General features: G+C 40.8%; 1 protein-coding gene and 1 pseudogene across 2 annotated transcripts; one reads left to right on the forward strand and one right to left on the reverse strand.

Moving 5' to 3' along the window:
- Positions 1-394: 394 nt before the first annotated feature.
- On the reverse strand, positions 395-26,981 carry sh2d3cb (SH2 domain containing 3Cb). Of its 2 annotated transcripts, XM_068310029.1 has the most exons (12): positions 26,848-26,981; positions 24,081-24,807; positions 18,284-18,323; positions 16,997-17,125; positions 15,566-15,960; positions 11,301-11,404; positions 6,221-6,687; positions 5,691-5,806; positions 4,033-4,204; positions 3,095-3,206; positions 2,797-3,003; positions 395-1,730 (listed from the first exon to the last, which is right to left on the reverse strand). In XM_068310029.1, the coding sequence occupies exons 1-12, from the start codon at positions 26,864-26,866 to the stop codon at positions 1,561-1,563; spliced, it is 2,658 nt and encodes an 885-aa protein (XP_068166130.1). In that variant the 5' UTR covers positions 26,867-26,981; the 3' UTR covers positions 395-1,560. The 2 variants fall into 2 exon arrangements, with proteins under 2 accessions (XP_068166130.1, XP_068166131.1); XM_068310030.1 differs by lacking the exons at positions 24,081-24,807; positions 26,848-26,981 and adding an exon at positions 22,696-22,871.
- On the forward strand, positions 6,708-11,281 carry LOC137592120 (UDP-glucuronosyltransferase 2A2 pseudogene; annotated as a pseudogene).
- Positions 26,982-27,150: the final 169 nt, after the last annotated feature.

Consider the following 27,150-nt stretch of genomic DNA (forward strand, 5'->3'; position numbering starts at 1 on the left):
TAAATTTTAATGTATCAATGTAAAAAGGAGTTTTTAAATAAAATCAAATGGATGTATATGCATAAAATTACCTCCTTCATGAATAATTTCTGTTAATGTAGTTCAGGTAAAAGTGTGTCTGTGTGTGTGTGTGCGCGCATACTACTCTGAGACTAAAGAAGAAAGCTGAAAAGCTTGTGTTTGAGTTTGTGCTAGTTTGACACATGTGCATAAATCAGTTTGTGGATGAAGTGTTGTGCTGTTATGACTGGGATAGCAGATGAACAAATATTTGCTGCACTTGGTAACTAATAACTACAAGGTGTGGTCTTGACTGGAGCAGTTATAAAGATGTAAGAAGTCAATGACAGAGATGTAGAATATCTGACTGGACGTATTCAAATGCACATTGTTTGATATTTCACAATTATTTTTTATTCAATAATTTGGCTTGATGGTGAGGTAATATCTTTATTTACATTTTATATTTCAGATAAATACTACATTGCCCCATTCCACCATTTTGTAAGGCAATAGAAATGTTCTGTACCTGTGAGTAACACTTCTGGTTTAGGTTACCTCACTTTCAGTTCACTCTTCCTTTACTTAACAGGTTGAAATATAACAAAAACGTAAAGTAAAAAGTAAACTCACACTAGAACTGATTATATCTCCTGTAATCTCATTAAATGTTGACGTCTAATTAGAAAAATTCTAGTAACACATGATAAACACGGTACAAAAAATACAGATCTGGATAGAACGTTATTCTGTTGAGTTGTACATACAGTTCTACAGTTCACTGGGCTGTAGATCCAGGGAAGGTCCAGCCTTTGCACAGACAAATATATTTCCACTCATGAACAGAACCAACTGAGGCACAGCCTCATTTCAGCGACCGAAACTACCCCAGTATCACAAATTTATAGACATCTTCGCATTTTAGTACATTAATGAACAGATGAAGTTATCTAATAAGGTAATTCAACAAGTTACATAAACTTTGTGGTCTGAATAATGTTGATTTGTACCCAAGCAATGACACAGTGGTACAAATTTTCACCTAGAAATATAAAACTGTTAAATGAGGCAGATGTAAATCCATGGGAAATTAATTCTTCAGGTTCTTGGGCTTTTGTTTACTCTGTATTTTCTGCTACATGATGGAGTCCCCTCCAGTGCTTCTGTTATCAACCAGCCTTGAGTTCGTCAGTCGACCACAGCATTAACGGTAACAAAAATATTAGCATGAGTAGCAAACCATTTTCACATGAAAACATTCCCGAATTATTAACATCCTGTTAATGTGCTCTTCAAAAAGAATTTGAACTCCAGTATCCTCCAGAGAACCACGAGAGTAGTTTATCATCTTCCCTGTCTCAGTCTCTCACGTGTGGCCAGGTTTACACGTCTGCAATCTGGAGAGGTTCAGAATGTGTGTGGAGCCGGAGGTTTCCCGTTTCAACACTGGTCTTCCTTTGTTTAAGGAACTTCAATGTCTGGGAAAATTGCTCACTGTCCAGCAGCATGTGTTTACAGATTTGAGAACACTAAAGCAAACTATCGAGTACAGGTCTTGGGTCAACGCAGTCTGACAAGCAGCTCCAGCTTGTTGGACAAGGCGGTCAGCACCTGGTCAAACTTGGCGTATCGCAGAGCCTGGCTCTCCTCAGCTCCCCTGCTCCCCCACAACAGCCGCATCTGGAAGTCAGTCAGGAAAAGCTCCAGGACCTCCGATTGCTCCTGGAAACCTGCAGGATCAATATTACAGCACCTTATCAATGGATGCACAGTGAAGATTTAGATTTATTTTCAACATGTCAGCCTCTGCTGATTTATTTTCTGACCTTTTCCTTCTTCAAATACAACAACTCCAAAAGCAAAACATAAGGAAAAGAAACTCACTCTTGGACACAATTACAGGATACACATTTGATTAAAAATTATCATTAAAATGAGTTTTGAAATATAGTGCACCCTCGTTCTTTGCGGTCAATGCGTTCCAGGAACCATATGCTATTGAGGAATCCACGATAATTTAAACGTTTATGAACCCTCCCAATACTGATATTAAACCACCTTTTATGTGTATTACCTTTTCCCACACTCTTATCGACTGTTGAAAACACTTTTGTGTCTCACGAAAGTCCGAGACTGACGGAACAGAGCGCACTTCCGGATTCCGTCAACCAATAGAGTGCGCGTACGGTATCACTCATCGCAGACTAAAAATCTGCGATGAGGTAGAGTCGCAATCGTTGATGCGCAAATGTGCGAGGGCGCACTGTAATTATATTATATAATCAGCTCATCTTCAATAAGATGAATGAATGATAAATGTTATTATTAATATTAGTGGTTGTTGTTTTTAGTGGTGGACATGGCTCCGGAGATTTACTGAGATCAGAATGTTTAATGATCAGCTCTCCCGGTGAGCAGGTACGGCTTGCATGTTAGCACCTGTGTGCTAATGGGTCAATGCTAATTTATGTAGTGTGACTAAGTGGTCAGTCAGACGAGAGAGGTGGTAACACCAATCACCATTTTAGCAGTAGTGTTGTAATAGTATTTTACAATTATGACTAAATACAAGATACATAATGCAGATACAAGTAAAAATACAGTTAACACACCATACTGTAAACAAACAAGAATTTACAAACTGAACTGTAACCAGCATTTAATCATAAATCTACAATAGTAAAAAAATGAATTGTGTTTTTATATCTAATAATATATTGTGATTCTAAAATAAAGTTAAAGATTGTAAAAAAAAATCAGTCACAGGCAACAACAGATTTCTATCTGCTCTCTTACTTTGGAGTTTGCTTTCAGCGTTGGAACAGTAGATGCCCCCCAGCTGAGCAATGGTTCTTGCTGCCCCCAGGTGGAACATGACCACATCTACCCCGGCTTCCACCGTCTCCCACGGCTCTGTCCCCTCACCCACAGCCACGCTCCTTTCCAGCAGGGACAGGAGGGGTACGACGTGGGGGAAGGTGGTGTTGGACAGTGGACAGCTTTCTGTAGGACAGAGCCCGTGGTTTCATTGGACCATACGGACCATCTGTATTCAATGTTTATAATATGGTGTACAGTGCGGCCAAAACTCTACCTCTACCGTCGTTGAGAGCCTTGAGAAATGGCCTCAGAGTTTTCTCGTAGAGAATGGCACCCTCCGTGTGTCTCTGCCGTAAAGCCGTCCAAGTCTGTTCTAGACGGGATACCTGAAAAGCGGAAAAACATCCCCATTAAAAAAAGGCTGTAACGGTTTCCAGATGTCGGGTCATTCCCTCAATAACATGTCCATCTTTTAGTCTGGGTGTACTGTTCCCATGTGGGATGGGTTTTTTGTACTTGTGGTTTCATATTCAGTCTGTGATTATAGGGTGGTTGGGGTCCCAAAAGCACCTATGTGTTGATATTCTCTCATATTCTTATAGTTCTAATTGTTAATTTGTCATTTATCTAAGAATAAAACTGAATGTAAGAAGTGACAAAAGTGCAAACGTAATTCTGCTGGGAGACTGGACTTGAAACTCACATTTTCACTTTCAATTATTTTAAAAAGATTGGCCTTGTATGCTTTTGAAAGTGTGTTCTAGTCTAATTCCCAGATTTGAAGGTATCCGTCTGCAAGTTACAATTTTATACTTCATGTTGAACTGGAACTGAGAAAGGAGACAATCAGGGACCATTCTCCTACATTATAAAGATAAGGTCTATCCAATATGTCCGGTTTTTTTTCTGAACCAAGGACACGGGGCGTCTTTGCATAGTTTCATTTCACCCATTAAAGATGGATCATGTTGTATGTTTATTAAATTATAACAGTGCAAATTGTTTTATGTTTAGAGAGACAGAAGTTAGTGGAGGTTTTACAGCAGATTAATTCTGACTAATAATAATTAGTTTAATATCACTCTGTCATTCCCAGCTCTCTCCTATTATCCTTTATCTACAGTTTTGATAAAGCCAAGAATTATTCTCCAAACTATAAACCTTAAAAGTATTTATCCAGTCAGACATCCATTCTAGGTGATGGTTGCTTACCTGCGGGAGCTCCAAGGCTCTCATTACAGCAGCAAAGCCAAACATGTTGCCCATTGTGGTCTTGAGCTCAGCAGCAATTTGAATGATCTTATTCAGCAGACCAGCCCTCTCTTCCGTTGTCCCTGTGCAGCCCAGAACCTCCAGAGCCAGCATGGTGGCCATAGTGTGGAACCTGTAGGAAGCGTTACGGCCCTTAATGGTTGCCTTATGTCACAATCACATCACCACGAAAGTAAATACCGATTAGGAGGAAAGCTTTTCTTTAATACGTCATCCTACTCAGTTTTCAGTCTCACATCCATTAGTAACTACGATTATATTTATGCATTAAAGGTCATTACATAGTCCATCCTCACCATTAATATGATATATCTTAAACTGTGATTCTGTTGTTCATTAGGGGCAGCACGGTGGTGCAGTGGGTAGCGCTGCAGCCTCAGAGCATGAACGTTTCAGGCTCGATTCCTTTCTGTGGAAAGTTTTTAATGTTCTCCCCGTGCCTGCGTGGGTTCTCCCCAGGTCTTCCATCTCACCCCTCACCCCCATCCATCCATCTGCTGTGAACCTTCTCCTCCAATCCCACCAGTACCACCCATCCTCTATCCATCGGCTGGGGTCCTGCTTCCTTTCTTCTTCCTTGCCATAATACAGTCAACCACGCAGCTGTAATTGTGCCTTGATTTACCAACTACATAATGGGAAACATGTATTGAAGGCAACAACCCCAATCGTCTAACTATAACCATATTGACACTGACTATCTGGTCTATCTGCCACTCTCTCTCTGTCTCTCTCTCTCTTACCCTGTCCTTATTTTCCTTTTATTCCTTTTCCACTCAGCCGGTCAAGACGGATGGCCACCCAAAAGAGTGTGGGTCCTGCCCGGAGTTTCTTCCTCATCGAGGCAGTTTTCCCACCACCATTGCTTATACTTGCTCTGGAAGGTTCAGTTGGGTTTTTCTGTCTGTTAATGCGCTTTAAAATGTCTGTTGCCATGATTAAGCGCTATATAAATAAACTTGATTGATTGATGAACTGAACAAACATGCAGTGAATTTGTCAGTATGTCTTGTCTTTCGTGTGGCCCCGCAATGAGCTGGGATCTCATCCAGGGTGTACCCCACCTCTTGGCCGTAAATGGCAGACCTGTGACCCACAAGGTGCTAGGTGGTTGAAGACAAGACAATTGAGACTGTCTCGTCTACAAAAAAATGGACGGATGGATGGATGGATGGATGGATGGACGGACAGTTCAATAGAAGTGTATGCTGGTTATGCCACTCACAATATTTGATGAAACTAAATTCAGTAAATTTGCATGCACTCATTCTAAAGCAGCATCCATTCAGAAGATGAGTTGAGTTTAGTTAATTGTGCAGATAAGAAGATCAACTCACAACACAAAGTAAATAACTTTACATCCGCACCGCTAATAAAATGTTCAGTGCATTTTGAGTCTGTCATGTCACCTAAACCTAAGGGTGTATTTTCTGTGCTGACAAGCTAAGCTGTTCATCTTGGTTACACTAAGTATGAGTCAATCCTTCTGACCCTAAGATAGTTGTGATACAAGGCATCACTCTGCAGGCTACTGAATCATCCTGCGGAAACCCTGGTTACAAGATGGTGTGGTCAAAAATGTATAAGTCCCTCCTCACCTCTCCAGCAGGTCCAGTCTGAACTGTTGGCCATGGGGCAACGTGAGCAACTCCATACCAGAACTAACTCCCATCATCCTTTGCATTTCTGGAGTCACCTCCACAATTCTGGCAACCTAGGAAACATGGAAGATCAAGATAATTACTGGGCTCCTTTCACTTTTCCTGTTATTTGGATGGTGATAAAGTCTGTCTGGGGACATCATGTGTAGATTTATAAATAGACTATAACTAAGTGATTGTACCTATATGACATCATTTGAATCAGAAAGGTGGTTGGGTTTCTCAAGAGAATTTGGGCTTCAGTCTCTTGTCCAAAGACATTTGAGCTTGGTTCTCATTTTAGTTAATTTAATTGTTTTTGCCTTAATGTGGTATGAAAGTGAACCCTAAAATCAGATATTTCAGAGACAGATTTGAGTGACTTTTATACGCGGTCCTAGATACAATCCAATTCATGCTCATGATGTGAATGTGAATAGTCAGATTGGAATACATGCGGCTTTTGACATCTTAAAACAGTACCCTACCATGCAGTCAGCCTTGGTGATATGTGTTGCTGCCGTTTTGGGGTCAACCTCAGCCAGAAGCTCCTTCACCTTCCGCAGGATGCCCACCTCTAAAGGCTTGTTCTCCTGGGGCATCAGTGGTGACTGGTACTTGCTTGGTTTGAAACAAGAGACTGTTTCCAACACAGGGGAGAAGTATACGTTGGTGTCCTCCACCCTCAGTGGATCTGTGCCTGCTGAATCCTCCTCTGCCTGCAGCCTTTCCACGTAGCTCTGAGGACAGGGGTACAGCTCTGTGTAGCAGCTCCCACCTGCATCAGATGATGGGCTCTCTTTGTTCATACGAGTCTGGGCTCTGTCACTGCACTGTCGGTGGAGGGTGCTGCTTGGGGAGGGCAGGGTTTGGGTGGTATCTGAGCACGAGGTGAGCGATGGCGATGGTGGCACGCTGGCTGCTCGGCTCATGCTGGGGCTTCTGGAGTGTGGAACTGAAGAAAAAGAATTACTTTTTCAAAATCCTTTCAGGAGCAGCTTCATTTTTGAAATAATCATATCAAGCTCCTTCAACATGAAGAAATAGTGCACAGCGACTAGACAGTTGGTGTCTCATGAGTATTCAGAGTAGCACACATTTAAATTTGGACAACAATGCACTCTATGACCCACAGGGTTAAAATATATCAGACCTTCATTCACAATACTTGGAACAAACAGTTTTTTTGTTATATTTTTTAAGGGATTTACGGTAAATGATAAGAAAAATAGAAAGTCTGTATATTTATCCTTTATCCTTATATTTAAATATTTTGTGGGTAGTTGAGCCATTGAGTAGCGCAGATCAAGGTGTTTGGGATGGTTTAACTAACAACTGTACTTGGATACAAATTAATATACCAATAGTAATGATGGAGTTAAACTAGAAAGACTTTAATCTGCTGATTTGGACTCTAACATTTTGGAAGTTTTCCATCCACTAGCCTCAGAGGGGGAGTTCAGGCCTGCAGCTACATGTGAATCAGACCTGTTCTTCTCTTGTCAGTAAACTGATCACAATTAAGAGGAACAAACATAGTACAACCTACTTTTGTTAAATATAAAGGACTTTCCATAATTTGTAATACTGTATCTCATTTACTCCAATGTGTATTTAAAATACCCTACCTGTGTGTGTGTGAAAAGTATTTGTTTTAATAAGTAATTAATTTATCTCCTGGGGATCTTATTGATTGTTTGAAGGGTAGTGAACAAGGTCATGTGGTCCATATGCAGCTGTATGAGCACATTGTTTGGTTTTGCATTGTGATCACTTTTCAACTTTCATCTCACTTTGTACAATTACATCACTGCGTTAAAATCAGTGTTGAGCATTCTCTTCAATTTTTTTAATCATGATTGGGACACATTTACATACACATAAAAAATAAAAAAAATCCCTCATTAATGCCATACGCCTGAGCAAGGTCACCCAGGCTTGTAGAGAGGTATGCATGGGGGCCCAAGGACTCAGAACAGCCCTAGCTCCCACCCACCCAGTTAGTACTTTTAATCTTGTCGTTCTTTTACTCAGGTGAACTTTAATTTTTTTTTGCTTGATTAACCCTGATACACCATAAATATCATCCAGTTTTCCCCAAAATAAAAGCTCCTTGGAGGCTCTTAATTTGGAATTCCACTATTTTTAATAAATAAGAAAAGCATCCATTTCTTCAATATAATTTTTTTTAACAGGAGGGTCCCATAAAGAACTGTAAGCTTCAAATCAACCATTCATATTGCAATGTACTTAGATGGGGCAGAAAGTGGTTTTCCCAGTTTACCTCTACTCCAGATCATTGTACACCTGAAGATAAGTCTTATCTCATACTACCTGTAAATGTAAAGTTTGCCATGTGAGTGTCTCTTTTATCCAGCTCTACCTTACATAACCAAACTGTTGTTGGTGCTGTGGAATGTTACACCCACTCTGAACCTTCACCCTATTACTTCACTGCCAATGTCCTCCGACTTACATTGACCGCTAGAATTGGATGAAAGTCAGTCACTCAGCAGTTTGCTGTGAGGGAGGCTTGACGTACGAACAACAACCTTGTGTTGTCAGGTGAAACCCGCTCCCCAGAACGCTGCCCGTGAGTATCTAGACTACAACTCATACTGGTGAAAGAGATTTAGAAGCTTAAGTCGAGTCTTGGTACAAAGCTAAGGATCTTATTGCCGATATTTCAATGTTGTTGTGTTCTTTTTAGGTTGAACAACCATTGCTGTGATGCTGATGTAAACTGACCATACAAGCATGTGCTTTCACAAATGTGAAATTCTCAAACTTTCAATGAACCAGATAGTGACTTACAGATATTTTGCTTTGACAGACTCAGCAGCAGGCTTATGTGAATGAACTGAGAAAGGCAAATTTATACCTATGGATGTTCACAGCCATACGTATTTTGACATTATCGAAAGTATAATGATGTACAGATTTTTTTTAAAAAGTCAGCGTCGTTAAAGCAAGAATATTTAGTAATTATTTTGGAAAAATTTGCTTAAAACCAACCAATTAGTCCCGTTCCTAAAATATCAGAACCCTTTCATTCCTTGGACAAATAAATTTAATAGCATTTGTATTTATCAATGCTTGTGATACTGCATTTAATTTTTAGGTGTTATTATTATTATAGTTTTTTTTTATAGGACTACTTTTGTCATAACTACTACAAGACCTCACAAAGTGCTCTAAAATTATTGTTACTACACTTAATAGTAGTAGTATACGTAACAGTGGTCGTAGTAGCGGTCAAATTATATGCAGTTAATTAATAACTTCTTGAAGCTAGAGCTGAACCTCTTTATGATTGTTATGGTCACATACAGGATGTTAAAGTACTTAGTTGCTTTAAAATACCGTCAAAGGTCAACACCTGCTTGTCATTACCGACCAGCACACTGAGGTCACATTCAGACACAGAAAACTCCCACTGTGGTTGTGTAATCAGGAAACTGCTATTCGGATGTATTATTCAGTTATGTAAAGAGAAGCCTTGGTTTGAGTGCAAAACGACAACTTTGTGTGCAAAGACAAGCATGAGGTTTCTTGACACAACACCTCACTGAAACTTTAAATCATGCATGTGCTTAACTAGCATGCCGTTGTAGTCAACACCTGTAAAACATTGAAACATCTAATATCTTCACATCTCTTGTTAGAATCTATTTCAGAGATGCACTGGCCCACTTGGATGACAGTTGCAGTGCTGCTCCTTTATTCATCTGTGGTAAAAGGAGGGAAAATCTTGGTGTATCCTTTGGATGGAAGCCACTGGATCAATATGATGGTCCTCATCGAGGAGCTTTCCTCCAGGGGCCACAACATCACAGTGTTGCGACCAGCAGACAGCTGGTACATCAAGCCGGACTCACCACACTACAACTCTATTGCTATAAATTCCTCTTCTGGTTTTGACGAGGAAAGTTTTGGATTATTTGCAAGTAAAATGATAAACACACGGCGAGGAGATGCTTCCATTTGGAGACGTTTCGCTCTGGAGTATGAAATTCTTCAAGTGTTCTATGAGATGAATAAGCAAATTGTTAAAATGATGGAAGAGATATTTGAAGATGCCAAATTTATGCAGAGCCTTAGCGATGCCAAATATGATTTGTTTCTGACAGACCCTGCGGTTGGTGCAGGAGTGCTTCTGGCTCACCGTCTGGGTCTTCCACTTGTCCTAAATGTGCGGTGGACTATTCAGGGGGAGGGTCATTTTGCAATTGCACCATCACCTCTCTCTTATATCCCAATACCAGGGGGAGAGCTGACTGATAAAATGACATTTTTACAACGGGTAAAGAATATTATGTTCTATTTCTTCACTCGTTTGCAAATTTGGTATGTAACAGACCCAAACTACATACCTTTTGTCCATCGTTACTTTGGAAATGAAGTAAATTATATGGAGCTGTTTCAGGCGGCAGACATTTGGCTTATGAGGAATGATTTTGTTTTTGAGTTCCCACGACCAACAATGCCAAACGTCGTCTACATGTCAGGATTTCAGTGCAAACCGTCCAAGCCCCTGTCTAAAGAACTAGAAGACTTTGTTCAGAGCTCTGGTGAACATGGCATCATTGTTATGACATTGGGAACCCTAGTGTCAAGTCTCCCAGAGGAAGTTACTGAGGACATTGCTGCTGCTTTTGCCGAACTTCCTCAGAAGGTTATCTGGAGGTACAAAGGCAAAAAACCCTCCACCCTTGGCAACAACACCCTACTCTTGGACTGGTTGCCTCAAAATGACCTTTTGGGTCACCCCAAGACTAAATTGTTTGTGGCTCATGGAGGCACCAATGGACTCCAGGAGGCCATTCACCATGGCGTCCCTCTTGTTGGCCTGCCCCTCATGTTTGACCAGGAGGATAACTTCTTCAGAATGAAAGTAAAAGGTGTGGCAAAAGTCCTGGACATTGCAACTGTGAACAAGGACAACTTCCTGGAGGCTGTGAAGGAGGTCCTCTATGAACCGACCTACAAGGAGAAGATGACTACACTTTCTACCCTGCACAAAGATCAGCCCATGAAACCACTGGACCGTGCCATTTTCTGGATTGAGTTTGTCATGAGGCACAAAGGAGCAAAGCATCTGAGGACAGAGTCTTACAAAATGTCAAGGATACAGTACTACTCCATTGACGTAGTTGCATTTCTGCTGGCAGTTATTTCACTAGCTTTTATTATTTTAATTTCTGTTGTAAAGTTTTTGTGGCGTAAAGTATTTTCTAAAAACAAGCCCAAAAAGGAGTAATGGAAGTTCAGAAAAGATATTTGAGTTCTGCATCTAGATTTTTTTAATGAATATTCATTAATAGCTGTCCTACGTAGGACACCATCTACCTTGCACTGCTCATTCTTACAATGACAGTCTGTAAAAAATTTATAATTTGTTAAAGTTAGACTGTAAGTCTAAGTATTTGTGTAAGTATTGTGTAAGTAAGTGTAAGTATTTGTTTTTAACCCATATGGGATTTCTGCTAATGCATTACATGTGGTACCATTCTAAAATCGTCTGGATCAAAACATAAACACAAAAGGAAAGAGGCTTGTTAAACTCACTGTGACTGTACGGAGCAGAAAGGGAGGCTTGCTGTGCATTCATCAGAGGCTGCTGATCCGGCTCCTTATTGACATCTGCCTCCGTGTGGCGGAGCGAGGAAGGACTGCATGAAACAAAGGCAGAGATTGGAGACATTGCTTCTGTACGTATATCTGTATCTTAAAGCCATGTTTACCCCCTCAGACTAATAAACAATAAAAACAGCAGTTTGTTTCTTTTCATAATGATGCCATTAAATTAAATTTATCCACCTAATAACCTCAGCCATCATCAGAAAAAAGAGGACTGCATCATTGCTAAACATTTTACACTGGTACGTATTTAATTGATCTGACATATTGACATACAGCCTATAGTCAGAGTCAAGATGTTTTTTTTATTGAATTCCAACTTGTTTTGTGAACCCCTCCAGAGATGTTTCATTTAAAGTACGATGCGAATAGCAAGTATTATCTGATTGTGTTTTTATTTTTAGGAAATGTCTGACTTCAAACTTGGATGAAGGTGATTAAACATGGCTCACAATCTTGTTCATGGCATATTTTTCTCCTTCATAAACACATTTCACTGTTTTTTTCTGCTGCAACGGGAAAATAGACGAGTCAAAAATAAAAATCAGCAAACTCACAGTAGGTTTATTTTTCTGGTGTGGTGCAGTGGATTCTAGTTGTTGTTTAGAAAATAATGATCATTCAGATACTAACTTTGTCTTTAAATGCAACCATCATCTAGATCGTCCACCTCTGATGCTTCTATAATCTTTTATAGATGATTTAATAATAAAATAACTGATTTTTATAGTTTGACATTCTAATTTGCCTTAAGGGGTGACTTCTCCCACTCATTTCCATCCTCATTCTTATTATTGCCTCTTCCTTCCGATGGCTGAGAACATAAATTAAAAAGGCAAAACCTGAATTTCCTGTGGCTGATGGTATAAATATGTTCACTTTAAATTAAACGTGAGTAATTAATGGAAGCTTGCATTCATTCAAAAAAAATAGAAAAAAATAAGGTAACAATGGCAACTTCTGGCTCTGTGATTTAAAGTCTTTCTTTTTGTGTAACCACACAATTAACTGGATTGTTTGATAGAGAATGACTCCATCCTTAAACCCAGGACTCACAACTGTCACAACACGATCTACTTTATATCAGGGCAGTGAAGTACATTCAGGATTTTTTTTTGTCTCAGTTTACAAATAGATTAAAGATGATGATATACTTTTCTTTAGTACTGCTGAAACCTATTGAGCTGTCACAAACATGAATTGATCAATTAAGTGTGATTTAGTTTGTAAAACACTACAAAAAACTCTGACCAGCTTCTGGTGGATTTTCTGCTTTTCTCTATTAATATTATCTTCTTCTTCTTTTCCTTTCGGCTTTCACCTTCAGGGGTCGCCACAGCGAATCAATTTCCTCCATCTAGCCCTGTCCTTTGAATCCTCTTCTCTCACACCAGCTACCTTCATGTCTTCCCTCACTACATCCATTAACCTCCTCTTTGGTCTTCCTCTAGACCTCCTGCCTGGCAGTTCAAAACTCAGCATCCCTCTACCAATATATCCACTATCTCTCCTCTGGACATGTCCAAACCATCTCAGTCTGGCCTCTCTGACTTAATCTCCAAAACCTCTAACATGTGCTGTCCCTCTGATGTACTCATTCCTGATCCTATCCTTCCTGGTCACTCCCAAAGAGAACCTCAGCATCTTCATCTCTGCTACCTCCAGCTCTGTCTCCTGTCTTTTCCTCAGTGACACTGTCTCTAGACCAAACAACATCGCTGGTCTCACCACAGTTTTGTACACCTTTCCTTTCATTTTAGCTGAAACTGTTCTATCACACATCACACCTGACACTTTCCTCCACCTGTTATATCCTGCCTGGACACGCTTCTTCACCTCTTTTCCACACTCTCCATTGCTCTGGACTGTTGACCCTAAGTACTTAAAATCTTCCACTTTCTTGATCTCTTCTCCCTATATTATAAGCATTAAAAATAAATTAAAACTTTGCCAAACCCACATGTAACATTACTGTTAAATCCAGGCCATTAACCTAAACATTTTGGACGAATGATTTTTGAAGTGCTCCGCGGCGCACTGTCGTCGTGCCCAGAGTATCCCCCACCTCACACCCTATGCCAGCTGGGATAGGCTCCAGCTCCCCGGCAGAAAATGAATGAATGAACGATTTTTGAAGCAAAAAGTGTGAGCTACATAGAAACAGAAAACAAAAATATTTGGATTAGCAAAAAACAATCCTTTGTGAAAATATTTATTTCTGCATCGGGTTGGGCTCAGCCACAGGTAATCAGGCTTCCATGTCAACCGGATGCTGTGTTCAGCATTCAGACCTGAGAAAGGAAATGATGGCTACTGTGCCAGCTGACTTGTGGTCAAAACATGACCCTGATGTAGGGTTAGTCAAGTCAGCACAACCTGTTGATTTCAAGCTAAAACCAGGGTGTAGACCACCTTGGACACCTCAATAACCGCTAAAGCCTGAAGTTGAAGCGGGAATTGAAGGAACTATTCAAGGTCTGTTGAAAGCTGGAGTGCTGCTGGTTGAGCCGACCCATTGCAGCAACACACCAATTTTGCCAGTGTTAAAAGCAAATAGAAATAAGTACAGTGGTACCTCTACTTACAAACTTCTCTTCATACGAAATTTTCAAGTTACGAAACACCTTCACAGGAAAATATTGCCTCTTGTTACGAAGGGAATTTCAGAGTACGAAAGGTAAAAATACAGTGTGGACTGCTACTCGCAGCTCCCAAAGTTCCCTGAACATTCTTACAGCTGCTCTGCCATTGGCTATTACCTAGCATCTTCCTGGCATCCCATTGGCTAAGAGGATGTGTAGATGTGTAGATAGATAGGTGTCTATGCAGCGTCCTCGTCATTCGGCCCTCGACCCAGGTGTTCTGATAGCTTTTCGTAAATACAGTATATTAACTTTTAGAGTATTCACTATGGACCCTACCGGGAGGAGACCCCGGGGACGACCCAGGACACGCTGGAGAGACTATGTCTCCCGGCTGGCCTGGGAACGCCTTGGAATTCTCCCGGAGGAGCTGGACGAAGTGGCTAGGGAGAGGGAAGTCTGGGCTTCCCTGCTTAAGCTGCTGCCCCCGTGACCCGACCCCGGATAAGTGGAAGAGAATGGATGGATGGATGGACTATGGACCCCAAGAAAGTAATGGAGAAAAGAGGAAAGGAAAAGAAGTTTTTTTGTCCACACAAACAAAGCAAGAAATAATAGAAAAGCATGAAAAAGGGATGCGTTTGGTTGATCTCACCAAAGAATATGGCCGTAATGCATCTACAATTGCCACATTATTAAAACAAAAGGAAGCCATAAAACACCGGGAGTTTAAGGCATCGTGTTGGTGGTTCCAGATGTTCAAAAGGAAGACTGGAATTCACTCGGTTGTTCGGCATGGTGAGGCAAGAGCGCATGAACCAAAAAGGGAAAAAAACAATGAGGATAGTGGTTAAAAGGTAAATGACCATCATTTTTATTCTTGACTTTATTTTTGGTTTTTTACATTATGCACAACTCTCATTTATTGTGTAATAATCTAATTGTAACATGTATTTTTTACATGTTTTGATGCATTTTTATGCTTTATAAAACATAAGCAGTGACTCCTGCCAGACTCACCCACACATTGGTGTTGCGGGGAAGTCTGACTACTAATGGTAGTGGATGTATAGATTCCACTCGTCTCAACGTCAGTGAAGCAGGGAGACCCTCACACCTTTTAGAGGTAGAGATCCGGGGGGGATGTCCTTATTACCAACATGTGGCCTTGCAGCCAAGTACAGGACAAGAAGACTGTAAAGTGCTGGTAACCTTGTGTCACCAACAAGTTTTTCAGTTTTCATAAAATCATTACTACATATTATTCATTTTTTCAGTAATCTTTCAATAATAACTACATAATAGCAGTATTGGAAACTACATTCGATGCAAGTGCTGTACTAAAGAAGACGCTGCAAACTTACAGTCATAATGTCATAGTTTCATATTCATATTAGAAGTGTATTTACTTGGTTGATCATTCCGTAAATGATATGTACAGTATATGTTCAAATTCTTTGGAGGCTACTAATTTTTCTTGTTTATTGTCTTCTCAGCAGGCTAAGATCTTGATCCATATTTCTATATCTGGCGTGGCAGCAATATCAATAGATAATTGAAAATAATGAAGCAAGTCCTGTGTGTTCTTGCATATTCTCAGTGAAGCCTCACCTTTTCGGACGGACCCTCTCCACTCTGCTCATCATTCCATTCCTTAGCTCTCTGTGGATGGACGGTGGGCTGGCAGTGATGCCGAAGGCCGTCTCCAGGAAGCTGAGAGGCAGCGTCCTGTTTACCGGCCGATGGATCTGAGCTCTGCTCCACTGGGTTAGAGCCGCCTTGCTCCCCACATAGAAGTGAACAAGAGCAGGGACAGAGCTGAAGACCTCACCCTCCAGGCTGTAGTGGACCCGGGTGTATGTCTCGTTGGACTGGACCACCGTCTTCCTGATGAGGAAGTGAAGAGTTTTCCTCTCCCAGTGGCTTGTGAGGACAAAGTTGCCTTGACTGGACAGAGAGTCTCTGATGAGGAAGTCGCCATGTTTCATCACCAGACTCTCAGACAGCTGAGGAGACATTTTTGATTGATTAATTTTGCTATTTGTAATTTTATTATAAATAAATTTCATATCACAAACAGACCAAATAACAATCCAGTGTGTTCATGATTCCCCTGAGCTTGCATCCGAATAACTGACATAAAAATACTAGAATAAAAAAAAGCACCTTTAATATTGGTTTTGATACGTGATGCTTCCTCGGACAGAATTATGGAACAGTTATTTTATTATATGGCAGAAGCCTTATGTTTTCTCCCTGCTACGTCTGCCTTCAGCTGCTATGTAACCTGATCATTCGTTCCATTCCTGGTATATTGATTCTCTTCTATTCATCAATTTGTTGCAATCCTGACTGATTATTTACCGATTTTGCCATTTATCCCATTTTTTTATTTGCACTGTGATCTAGTTTTCCTTTTTCAGCTCAAACGTGTTTAAACTGAGCTCCTTTTTGTTGTTGGACCGTTGCATGGCTTAGATTCCTAAGATAGTTCAAATGAACACAAGAATCTAGTTTATTTTACAAATCCTTATTTCAATCAACTTGAGACTGAACATAACAGGTTTTTTCATTTCATTTATCAACGTCACTCCATGGAAAATTAATGTTTTCTAAATATCATATTTTACATGCAAGTCTTTACAATGAGGAATAATATTTTTTTTAATGAAAAAGAGTGAATAATCCAACATAAACTACGACTTGTCAAAGATCTAGAACACCATTGCACTAAATATTTATTTGCTCGATAACAATAGAGTAGGAAATTAGATATACTTACTGCTTATCAGGATTTTTAGGTTTCTAATAACATACAACGGTTCACCCTGACCTGGGAACATGATTACTGTTCCTGAAAAATATACATAACTGAAAGTTTAAATCATTCAGGTACGTGAATTTTTAGTACTTTATAGAAGCAAACATGACGTCTAGTAAGGATTAGGCTGAGGGCTGCTGTTAGAAGCAGGGATTGTCCAGATATTGATTGTAAATGATTAGTAAATGGTGCGTATATCCATATTTGTGTTTGGGGCTGACCTCCCAAGGTATGAGTCCATGGTACCAGGCGTGGCTTTTCAGATTGGAACTGCTGAGCTTCAGCTCCTCCTCCAGCTCCTTCCTCAGTTTCTCCGAAGGTGGCTCCAGCCAGAACTTATCTTTGGAGAACTTAAAAGGCATCACAAACACAAAAAATGAACACATTAATATCCCAACATGACGTTTGAGTGTGTTTGGGTTCAAATCCCAACTGCATTTCTATTACTTTCCTGCAGTTCTTTTTAAAAAAAAATAGCTGCTTAGATTATCCGTCCTCTGAGAGGAAAAAAAGTTGTGGGTAAATCGAGTCAAACTGCAGCATTGTCAGCTCCGTTTTTATGTGAGTGTGTGTGTTAAGAGAGGACAGGGAAAGGGGGGGGGGGGGCTCTGGCATTCCCACACTGGCATCCACACTGACAACACCAGAGGCCCGAGACACAGACCCACGTTGGAGTCTTGGCCTTGTTGTCTTGACAACGTTATTGTGTGTCAGGGGTCATCACTCAGTGGTGCCTTCACACACACCACACAAAACGAACATACTGTAGATCAAGAGTTTGAACAAAAAATGGGCTACAATTCTCTCTTTCTCTCTCTGTCTCACACACACATACACACACACACACTATGGTGTGTGTATACTGGTGACACGTTGTTTTCCTTCTCCAGGACACCTCCCACCCCTCACTTTAACTGAATGGTCTGTGAATTAGGGGTTGGGCACAAGGCCAAGACCACTTCAAAAACAAAATGCAAGAGTTTGTATGTATTTAATGTGTGTGTGTGTGTGTGTGTGTGTGTGTGTGTGTGTGTGTGTGTGTGTGTGTGTGTGTGTGTGTGTGTGTGTGCGTATACACGCGCGTGTGAGCAGACCTTGAAACCCCTAGTGAATAGTTTTAATTTCATTACCATTATCATTCATCACCATTTACCCATTCAAACAAGTGTGTTTGTCAAGCATCCAGTTTAAGTAAATGAGGTGAAAATCCTGTCCCTCTCTCTCTCATACGACTTTCCTAAACGGAGCCACCGGCCTTGAGGAAGCCGCCATGGTTACCAGCAGCAACCTTCAAAGGACTTCCATGCAGAGGTAACATTCCCTCCAGTCCTTTCTGTTACCCATCCTGATTGAATTAGTGTGTTCTACACAGAGAACGAACACAGCGGCAACTCAGCTTAACCTTAACAAATGTTTACCCTCTGCTGGGAGGAGAAAGGAAGGGAGCGAGACATTCACACATTCATGAGTAACAGTGTTAAAGGGAAATAGTCATGTAAAGAGTTTACCTTCACATATTCTCCACCGCTGACTTCTAAGTCTTGCAGACTGAAAAACAAAACACACAACGCGTTCACATCAAATATAACTTTCTATGCTCGATGTAGCTACTTTTCTCTCATTGCATGATTATGGGCATTTATTTGTTAAAATCAATCAATCAATATTAAAATATGTAGTTTTTACAATTCTGTTTCTTTAGTGCAGAAACTTCTATGACGTCACACTGAGGTAGGTCAACATTGAGAAATTTGACCTGCAGGTGGTGCTAGAGAGTCGGAGGTCACAGGACTCATCTCTGTCTCATCTCACAGATTTTTGTCTGTATTGTGAATTTGATACAGGAACTGCGATACACATTGCCTTCTTTTCCCTTCGGCTTTTCCCTTCAGGGGTCGCTAAATGTATTTTAAAATCTAAGTAATACTTGTTTCATGAAACTTGATTCTTTCTGCTCTTCACTGGGCTTTACACAGTTGTTTTTGTTGTTCAGACATGGCATCTGGGTCATTAAAGAGTCCTTCATGATTTCATTACTCTCTATGTTCCAGGTCCATGGTACTGGCTTTTTTGTACGTCTCATCTCTAGAACTATTGACTGACTAACTATGAATAAAATGTTTCTTGAGAGAATAGTTGAGAGGTGATATGCTTTCCCTTTAAATAAAACACATTACAAGCTACAACTACTTGTAAATGTAAAGTAATAGTTCAATACAAATTCAACAATAAACTGCTTCATCAAAATTTCACGGTTGTGGTTTTTTGTGAGATCTGACATCTTGATTAAAAAAACAACTGTAATCAAATTTTGTATAGTCATGTATATTTGTATATTCCTCAATTCTAGCTGGAGTGTTGGAATATCCTTCATCACCTTTTTCCAACAGCAATCAAAAGCAGAGAAAACAGGAACAAAGTCTGCAAAGCTTTGCCAAGACTGAGCCTTCCCTCTGGAGGATCCCTATTCATATGCTGCACTTGTGTTTCTTTCACTACAAAAAAATGCACCTAGAATTCAGATCTCTGTAATCTAACTTATGAAAAACCAAATGCACATATCTTGTATGTATGCAAGACTGTTAGTGATGTACGCAAGATGTTACAGTCATGGTTTTCACAAAGTCCCAAGACTATTCTGAAAGGTTACAAAACAAAACAATGAAGAAAAAAGAATGTTAAAAAATGACAAACAGGTTGTGAACTGGTAACGTAGTAAGAAGCATATGAGGGAAATCTTTTTCAGATTGTTGTTTCATTCTCAATGGATCATGAAGAATTTCTAAGTTTATAACCTACGTTTTGATAGATGATGCCACACAAAAAACATTTTAGCTGCTAACAGAGGAGCTCAACAACCGGCTCTATATGTGGTAATAGTTATGTCTTCCTGCCTACTTATCTGCCTGTCTGTTCTGTTGCACAACTCTTTGGGTGTTTATCCACCAGGTCCCAACAGCTTGCAGCACAACAAACCTCTTCAGGGTGGATGAGGAATATTATATAATACTGAGTAATAAACTCATGTCTGCCAATAAAAAATTGTTTTTGAGAACTGAAGGAAAAGAAGCTTCTTTCCCTCCTGATGTCCACTTATTCATCACAGCAGCTGTGTGTACGCTCTGGGAGTCATAACCCCCAGCTCTGCTCACAGGTTATCAACAGACCATCATCCTGATGCTAGAAAACTGGAACAACTCTCAGAAACCTGCAGTCGGACGCCGTCTCTCCGACAGCAGCGACGCGTCAGTGTAACTGCATGTTGGCAGGCAGCAGATTCTTTCACCGTGCTCTTCCTCAGCACGCTGCATATTTCCATGAGAAATGACAAGGGAGGTGACCTTTTGTTCCCAAACGCAGTGAACACACAAGTATGCATGAGAAACTGGAGAATGGTCAAAAGCTGTGTTCACAAAACAAGCCCTGAATTGTTGCTTATAGTTTATTCTCTGACATAAACAATATTAAAGCGACTGACCTCAGTGGCATCTACTTATATTTCACAAATGACTGTGCTGCATCAATGGGCACAATTTCACACACACACACCCTTCCAGGCTCCCGTAACTTTCTAGGTAAAGTTATTCCTGCTGCACATGCAGTCGCACATTTTGCACATACTCAAGCCAAACCATGCTGGATGCCTGCTCTACCATGTTGTGTTCATGACATCATCTGGAGCTACAGTTTGTGTGTCAGGGATTGGGTGGATTGGTGCAGGATTGAGTTCCCTTCACACACCCTTTTTATAGCATCAAACAATCAAAACCAGACTTATCAAAAGAACAAATACTTCAAATACACCAGCATGATAAAAAAAAACTGACTCAAGTGATTGAGGCCATCATTTGAAAAATTGCTTTTTTGTCTTGTGTCCCATTTTATAACATGGAGGGGTGGGGTTTGAGACCACAGGGGCGCTTGAGATGCTTTAAATTAATTTTATAGAAGCAGTTGTATTGAGCAGCAAACTGTTTGCTGCTCTGCTGTGTGTATGTGTGTGTGTGTGTGTGTGTGTGTGTGTGCGTACGTGCGTGCGTGCGTGCGTGTGTGTGTGTGTGTACTCATGGCAGATGGAGAACAGAGGAGAGAGCTGGACACAGCAGTGTTTACTTCTTATCCCTGCGTAATTATTGCCTTATGTACCAGTGAAGTTCAGAGGTGTCTTAAACACAACAAAATGACAAGAAAACAACAAAAACATTGCTAAACGTAGACTTTCAGTGACAGTAGAATCACAGCGATGCTGGACGTCTCTCCTCTGAGCTGTCCACAGGAACTCAGAGCTGCTCTGAGAGCTCCGCCGGCTCAACCTCCCTCTGCTCCCAAACCAGCATCAAATTTTACCACACTTCCTGCCCTGTCAGCCAGGAACTGTTTAAAACACACACACACACACACACACACACACACACACACACACACACACACACACACACACACACACACACACAAACACACACAAACACACACAGAGGCCCCGGAAGATCCTACTTAAGTCAAAACAAGATGACACCACCTACATGCATCACAGAGTAGGGGCCTGCTTGCCTTAAAAATGAAAGTCAAGGTTTTATTTCTGGTTCACAACCGGCATCCTAAAATCTTCTCAGATTTTTACACAACCATCTGTGTAAAAATAAGGTCCAGTGGTCGGCGTTATCGGCGACCTTCTAAGAGATGTGTGAGAGCAGACAGTACATGCATTTCTGACCACATCACCACAAAGAGATCAATCGCTGAATCAGCTCTTCCTCACCCCAAACCCGACCCTGGAAACCTGCTGCTAACATTCAAAGTCTTGTGTTCATCATCATCAGCGGTTTATGATTTATTTTTCATCCATATATAACTTGTCTTTTTACTGATGCATCTCCTCTCTGTTGCTATGCTCTGCTGCAACACAATCAAAATCAACCCTCCTCAAAGGTTGAACCTCTACATCTGGTTTAAGATCGGGTGTTTATATTTTTCATGATCAGTGGCTCGTCGTCAAGAGAGTTGAACGTTGCCTCCCAAAAAATTAATGAAATAAATCGAAATCTGGGAAAAGAGGCCATGAAAACTAATTTTTATGGGAACATTTTGCAATGACAACTACAAATTTTGAAGGCATTACACAGCACATCGGCAACACCCTCCGCCCCCCTTTCATACAACTTGTATTTACATGTTATACATGACTGACTTAAATGAATTTAACTAGAATCTAGGATCTGTGCTGTGCATAATAGCAAAAAATGTTAAATACAAATGTTGAAGACAGAGAAATCGTGATCTAGAATCTCTACTAAATAATATTCAGCCCAGAAATCACAAACTTACACATAAATCTGGTGACAGCTTCTCCTTAGAGACAATCACCCATCATGTTTAACAACACTCTCCTGTTTCTAGACAGGAGTATTGACTGTATGATCTGTTGTTAATGTCAGGACAAAAAAACCCCCACGCAGCCAGGTGTAACTCTGGTCAGACACGCAGGTCACGCAGAACAGCGTGACCCGGCTCACTACTCTGACTGAGACCGGAGCAGATCAAATCCCTCCTCTTACATGAGGCGCAGTTCGGTTTCACGTCCACCCCACGCTCAGGGACCCCAGACCAGCCTGGCACCACAACTACTTCAAAGTTGCCTAGTTGTAAATATTTTTACAACTCAGGAACTTTTTGGCGTTCCACGACATCTCACTAACCAAAACCACGTGTCGGTTTCCTCTCTGATTCCACAGGAAACCCGGATTACAGCTGGGAGACCGCCGCTGTCCTGTAAACGTCCACCCCGTCCGTGAGCGTGGAGACGCGGAGCGGCTGACAGATGACATACCGCACATTCCTGCCGTGACAGAGACGGACCGACACGCAAACACTCCACGGTCTTCAGATGTACAATTTCTGTCATTAACGGCGGTCTTCTCACCTCCTGTCTCCCAGCCTGGACCGGACTGACCGACACCTCCCGTCCCCAACTTCACACATGTCGTCCCGCTCGGTCCGACACGCACTGACCAGCCCCGGTCCGACCAGCCCCGGTCCGACCAGCGCTTCAGGCGGGCGAGGAGCTACTGCGCATGTCCGATTCTCAGCGTCGAGACTTTCTTGTGTTCACTTTTATGTTTAAATGTATTTAAACATAAATGAACATAAATTGAAACATAAATTTCATGTATAAAATGGCTCATAGAATATAATATAACTGGGGGAAAAAAGATGGTGTGAATGCGTGTGTAAGTAGAGTCAGACTGGAATTCACTGGACAGGAAATAAAAAAACATATTGCACAAATAATCTCTACTTTTTAAGGGAATCTCTAAAATAATAATAAAAAGACGTAATTGTTTGTGTAACGTTCAGCTCAGGATCATTGTGGGTTGTTGGGTTTTTGTGCAGTGTTCAAAGAAAAGGATGAACAAAACATCTACGGTAGTATTTTATTTTAGATCCCTGCTCTTGTTTTCATCACGAACGGGATTGAATAGTAAGCTGAAAAATTCACCGATTTTTTTTCTGAAATTAACAAAAAATTTTTTATAAAGTTTCACAAGTTGTTAATACACCACAGCTAGGGAAACCACCTACATTCAGCGGACTGAACAGAAGGGGCCAAACATATTAATGACTTTCTGCATGGAAGTCCTACCAACATTACACTCTGTCAGGCTGACCTTTACAACATGAGTAGTACGTAGAAGAAAAAAGGTGAGAGTCCAGGAGGCTGTGGAACACATCTTTGATCATGACAGTGAAATATGGGAGGATGTGTCTGAAGATTAAAACTATCAAGCTAAATTCTGATTGTAATGATTCTGATTTTGAATCAGATGAGGGAATTGATATTCCTATTCCTCCAACCAGTCATATACAGTATGTCCAAAAATGGTGAAATACAGCGGTCTTCATTCCCAAATATGCATCAGGCTAAACTGTCTGCAGAAAACATAATAAAGACAGTGCCAGGTCCCACTAGGATGGCAGTGACATGTCTGACAGACACCAAGTCAGCTTTTGAGCTGGTCATGCCTAATTCAATACAGAAAATCATGCTGGAAATGACTAATCTAGAGGGGAGGCTTGTTTTGGGGAGAAAATACATTTAGATGCATTTCTGGGGCACCTCATCCTGGCTGTTATAAGTCAAAGGACAAATCAACAGATTCCTGGTAAAATAAGATGACGCTATAAAGGTGACACAACACTCTTGTATCATTTCGGCTCCTAACCTCTGGTTATCTACGTCTTTTTGTAGGGTTAGAATGAACTAACCCGACTAGTGCATCTTCTGATCTCAGAGATCATCTGTCTCACCTGGTCATGCTCTCCTCTTTCTGCCAGCAGTTCACAGTCTTCGTGTTTGTCTGTGTACTCGTGACGCCCGGCGGCCTCTTTGTTTGGTCGTCCATGTGGTTGTGAGCTATAGGGTCCATCGGAACGTACACATCCTGCGATGATGTCAATTTGGAGCGCTGAGTCGCCACGTTTAGACGCTCTCTTGGAGGTATATCAATTTCCCCAGTTTCCTTTCCTAGGCTCATGATAAAGTCAGCTGAAGGATCATGGAAACAACTTTTAGGCGGTGAGGTCAAAGGTGAAGTCCAGCTGGGCACTGGGGTGGCAGGCAGCGGCCGGGATTGTGATGAACTCGGCAGAGGCTGGTTCAGACTGGTCAAACTGTGGCTTGAGAGGGCGCTGAGCAGAGGGGAGTGTCGGACATGTTCCCTCAACTCCCACTGATTCTTCCTGTCATTTACCGCCCCCTCCTCCTTTTTCTCCATGTGTGTCTTCTTCTTCTCTTTCAGCCCCTTGCAGCTCTTCTGCTTCGGACGGCGGGGCACAGTGCCAACATGTGTGTACATTTCATTGGAGCTGGCGTAACCCGGGCTGTGGAGGCAGGGCTCCAGGTCATCCACTGACTGCCCCGCCGTTTCTGACTTGGCTCTGCTGAGGATGCCATGGTGGTCAGGAGGGGCCGCCTTGGTCTGCTCTGAGGGGCAGCGATTGGAGAGGTTGGTGAGGCTCCCAAACCATTTCAAACCTGCAGAACAAGAGCCAGTCAATCAGTGCAGTGGGAAATATTCATTTGAATCTCAGTATAGAACTAGAGACTGGATGACTCTATGATTTAAAAATGCGGATGGGGAGGTTGTAATTTTAAAATCTGCTTTCACAGAGATGTCAGTGGTCAATCAAATTCTTTTACTATTTATAAACACTAGATATAATTTTGGCAAGTCAGTATTGAGTGGAGTGTGGAAATTATTAGCTAGATTGTAGAGGCCACATGATTCCAGATGATGCTCAAGCAAAGACGTTAGAGGATATTTGGACATGAAAATCTTCCTTAGAAAACCAGTCATCAGTGTGGTGACAAAAGCATTGTTAGCAATCAGTTGATCATTTGCATGCTGCTGCAATTCCTGAATGCCCCTCCACAAAATGCTGCTAGTTTCAGCTGTATGTTTGCTGACAAAGTGTTTGCTAACAGGCTAAATGAGCTTGACTTGACATCCTCAGGACAAACTGTATCCCATTATTATAGTACGTTTGTAATGAACATCACAAATGGCACCATTCATCATCTCCAGTAAATCATTTAATTCAATTCAGGCAATTCAAGAATAAAGATATCAGTGTGGCTGTAACAAGTAAAATTTACTGTTATTCTGGCGTTCTCGCTTCCTGTAAAGGAAACTCAGCAGTTTCTAATTTTTCAGCCAAATCTTAACAAATGAATGGGACTGAAAGTATGAAGAAAGCCATGGGTGACACACAGTTCTGAATAGTGTAGTGCTGTCAAATAGCAGAACAAGAAGAGAAGCACAGTGAGCTGTTGTCCTTTCAGACTCACTAGTTTTTCTTCCTCCAAGCTTTGCATAAATCTTTACCCAGCCAGGCTCCTGTCCATTCAGCCTGAACAAAGATGCGTCTATGCTTCAGTGACAATGAAGCAAAAAACTGTTTACAAGTGGAACAGTGAACAAAGAGCTGACACACACACACACACACACACACACACACACACACACACACACACACACACACACACACACACACACACACACACACACTTTTCTTGGCTCTCACCAACAAACTCACGTCAGTCTCTTTTCCCTGACTCATCATTCTGCTCTGTGACACATCAGAGGGAGATATCGTTCTCCTTATTACATTTATCTTTATCTATCTTTACCGACTGTGAGGTAAACTTCTAATAAATGTTCCATTACAGATTTGAATGGTCTTAAACTGTCAATTCCAAAAGATGAATTTTGGGAAATGTCAATGTCAATGTCATACAATTCCTTTGAACTTGAGAGTTGATTTTTATAGAAAAAATAAAATAAAAACACTTCAGCATCGAACTGTTGAACTTTAATACGTCTGACAAAGAGGTATACCTTTTGGGTGTACCCAGTGTTCCCCCTTTATACCTGATCATGGCACCAGTTACCAGCGAATGGCTTTTCCTGTGGAATGATCCAATTGTGTTTCAGCATTAAGAAGCTCTACCAGTCTTCAGTGACCCGTCTCAAATTATCTGAGATGTTGCAATGAAATTCAAAATAAGCAGATACTGTATTTACTAATACCTATGAAGCTGATGAGGTGCAACTTTAGATGCAGGGTCTTTGTTCTGTTATCATATGAACAGGTTGTCAGCAAGCATTAGGGCATTATAGTTTGTTGTCATGTTTTACAGCATTGCAACTTGTTTGGAAGCATAAAGTCAAAGTGTTACAACAGTAATAAAGAATAATAAGAAATAAAACTTTAAAATATGCTGTTACACGAAAAAAAAACACTGCATACAAATTATGGTCTAATGAAAGGAATAGAATTACCGGTGGTTAAATTTACTTAAAGCATTATTAAGAACTTCATACAGAATTCAGGAATTTCCACGCATGAACTGATAACATAAAGAAGTCATGGTGTTCATGAATATGAAGGATGAAAATAAGAAAAAATGTTAATTATTCAGAAAAACAATAATTTTTGAGATTTTATAAAGTATTTTCCAGGTGTGTCAAATAATCCATCCATAATTGAGATGATGGAATAAAACATGACTTACTCAGTTTTCGTCTGTTCATGTTTCACACGTTGAATCTGATGACTTCCTGGTAAGCTCACATATAAAAACTAAGTCTTCCACTCGCTGCAGTTGTGTGCCAATGAGCTGAGTCCTCTTTACTCAACAGAGTGACTCTTTTTCCTGTCTTCTGTAAACAGCGGAAGTGTTGGGGTTTTCAAACCAATTTCAAGTTAGTTTGATGCAATCAGGTGACATTTTTTTTACCTCAGGATGGAAAGGTTTCACAAGGTATGTTTATTCAAGTAGATTTGGACAAGATTCAAATTCAGATTTATACTTGAA

The sequence above is a fragment of the Antennarius striatus genome, chromosome 3 (assembly GCF_040054535.1).
Source record: "Antennarius striatus isolate MH-2024 chromosome 3, ASM4005453v1, whole genome shotgun sequence".
Classification (NCBI taxonomy): Eukaryota; Metazoa; Chordata; class Actinopteri; order Lophiiformes; family Antennariidae; genus Antennarius; species Antennarius striatus.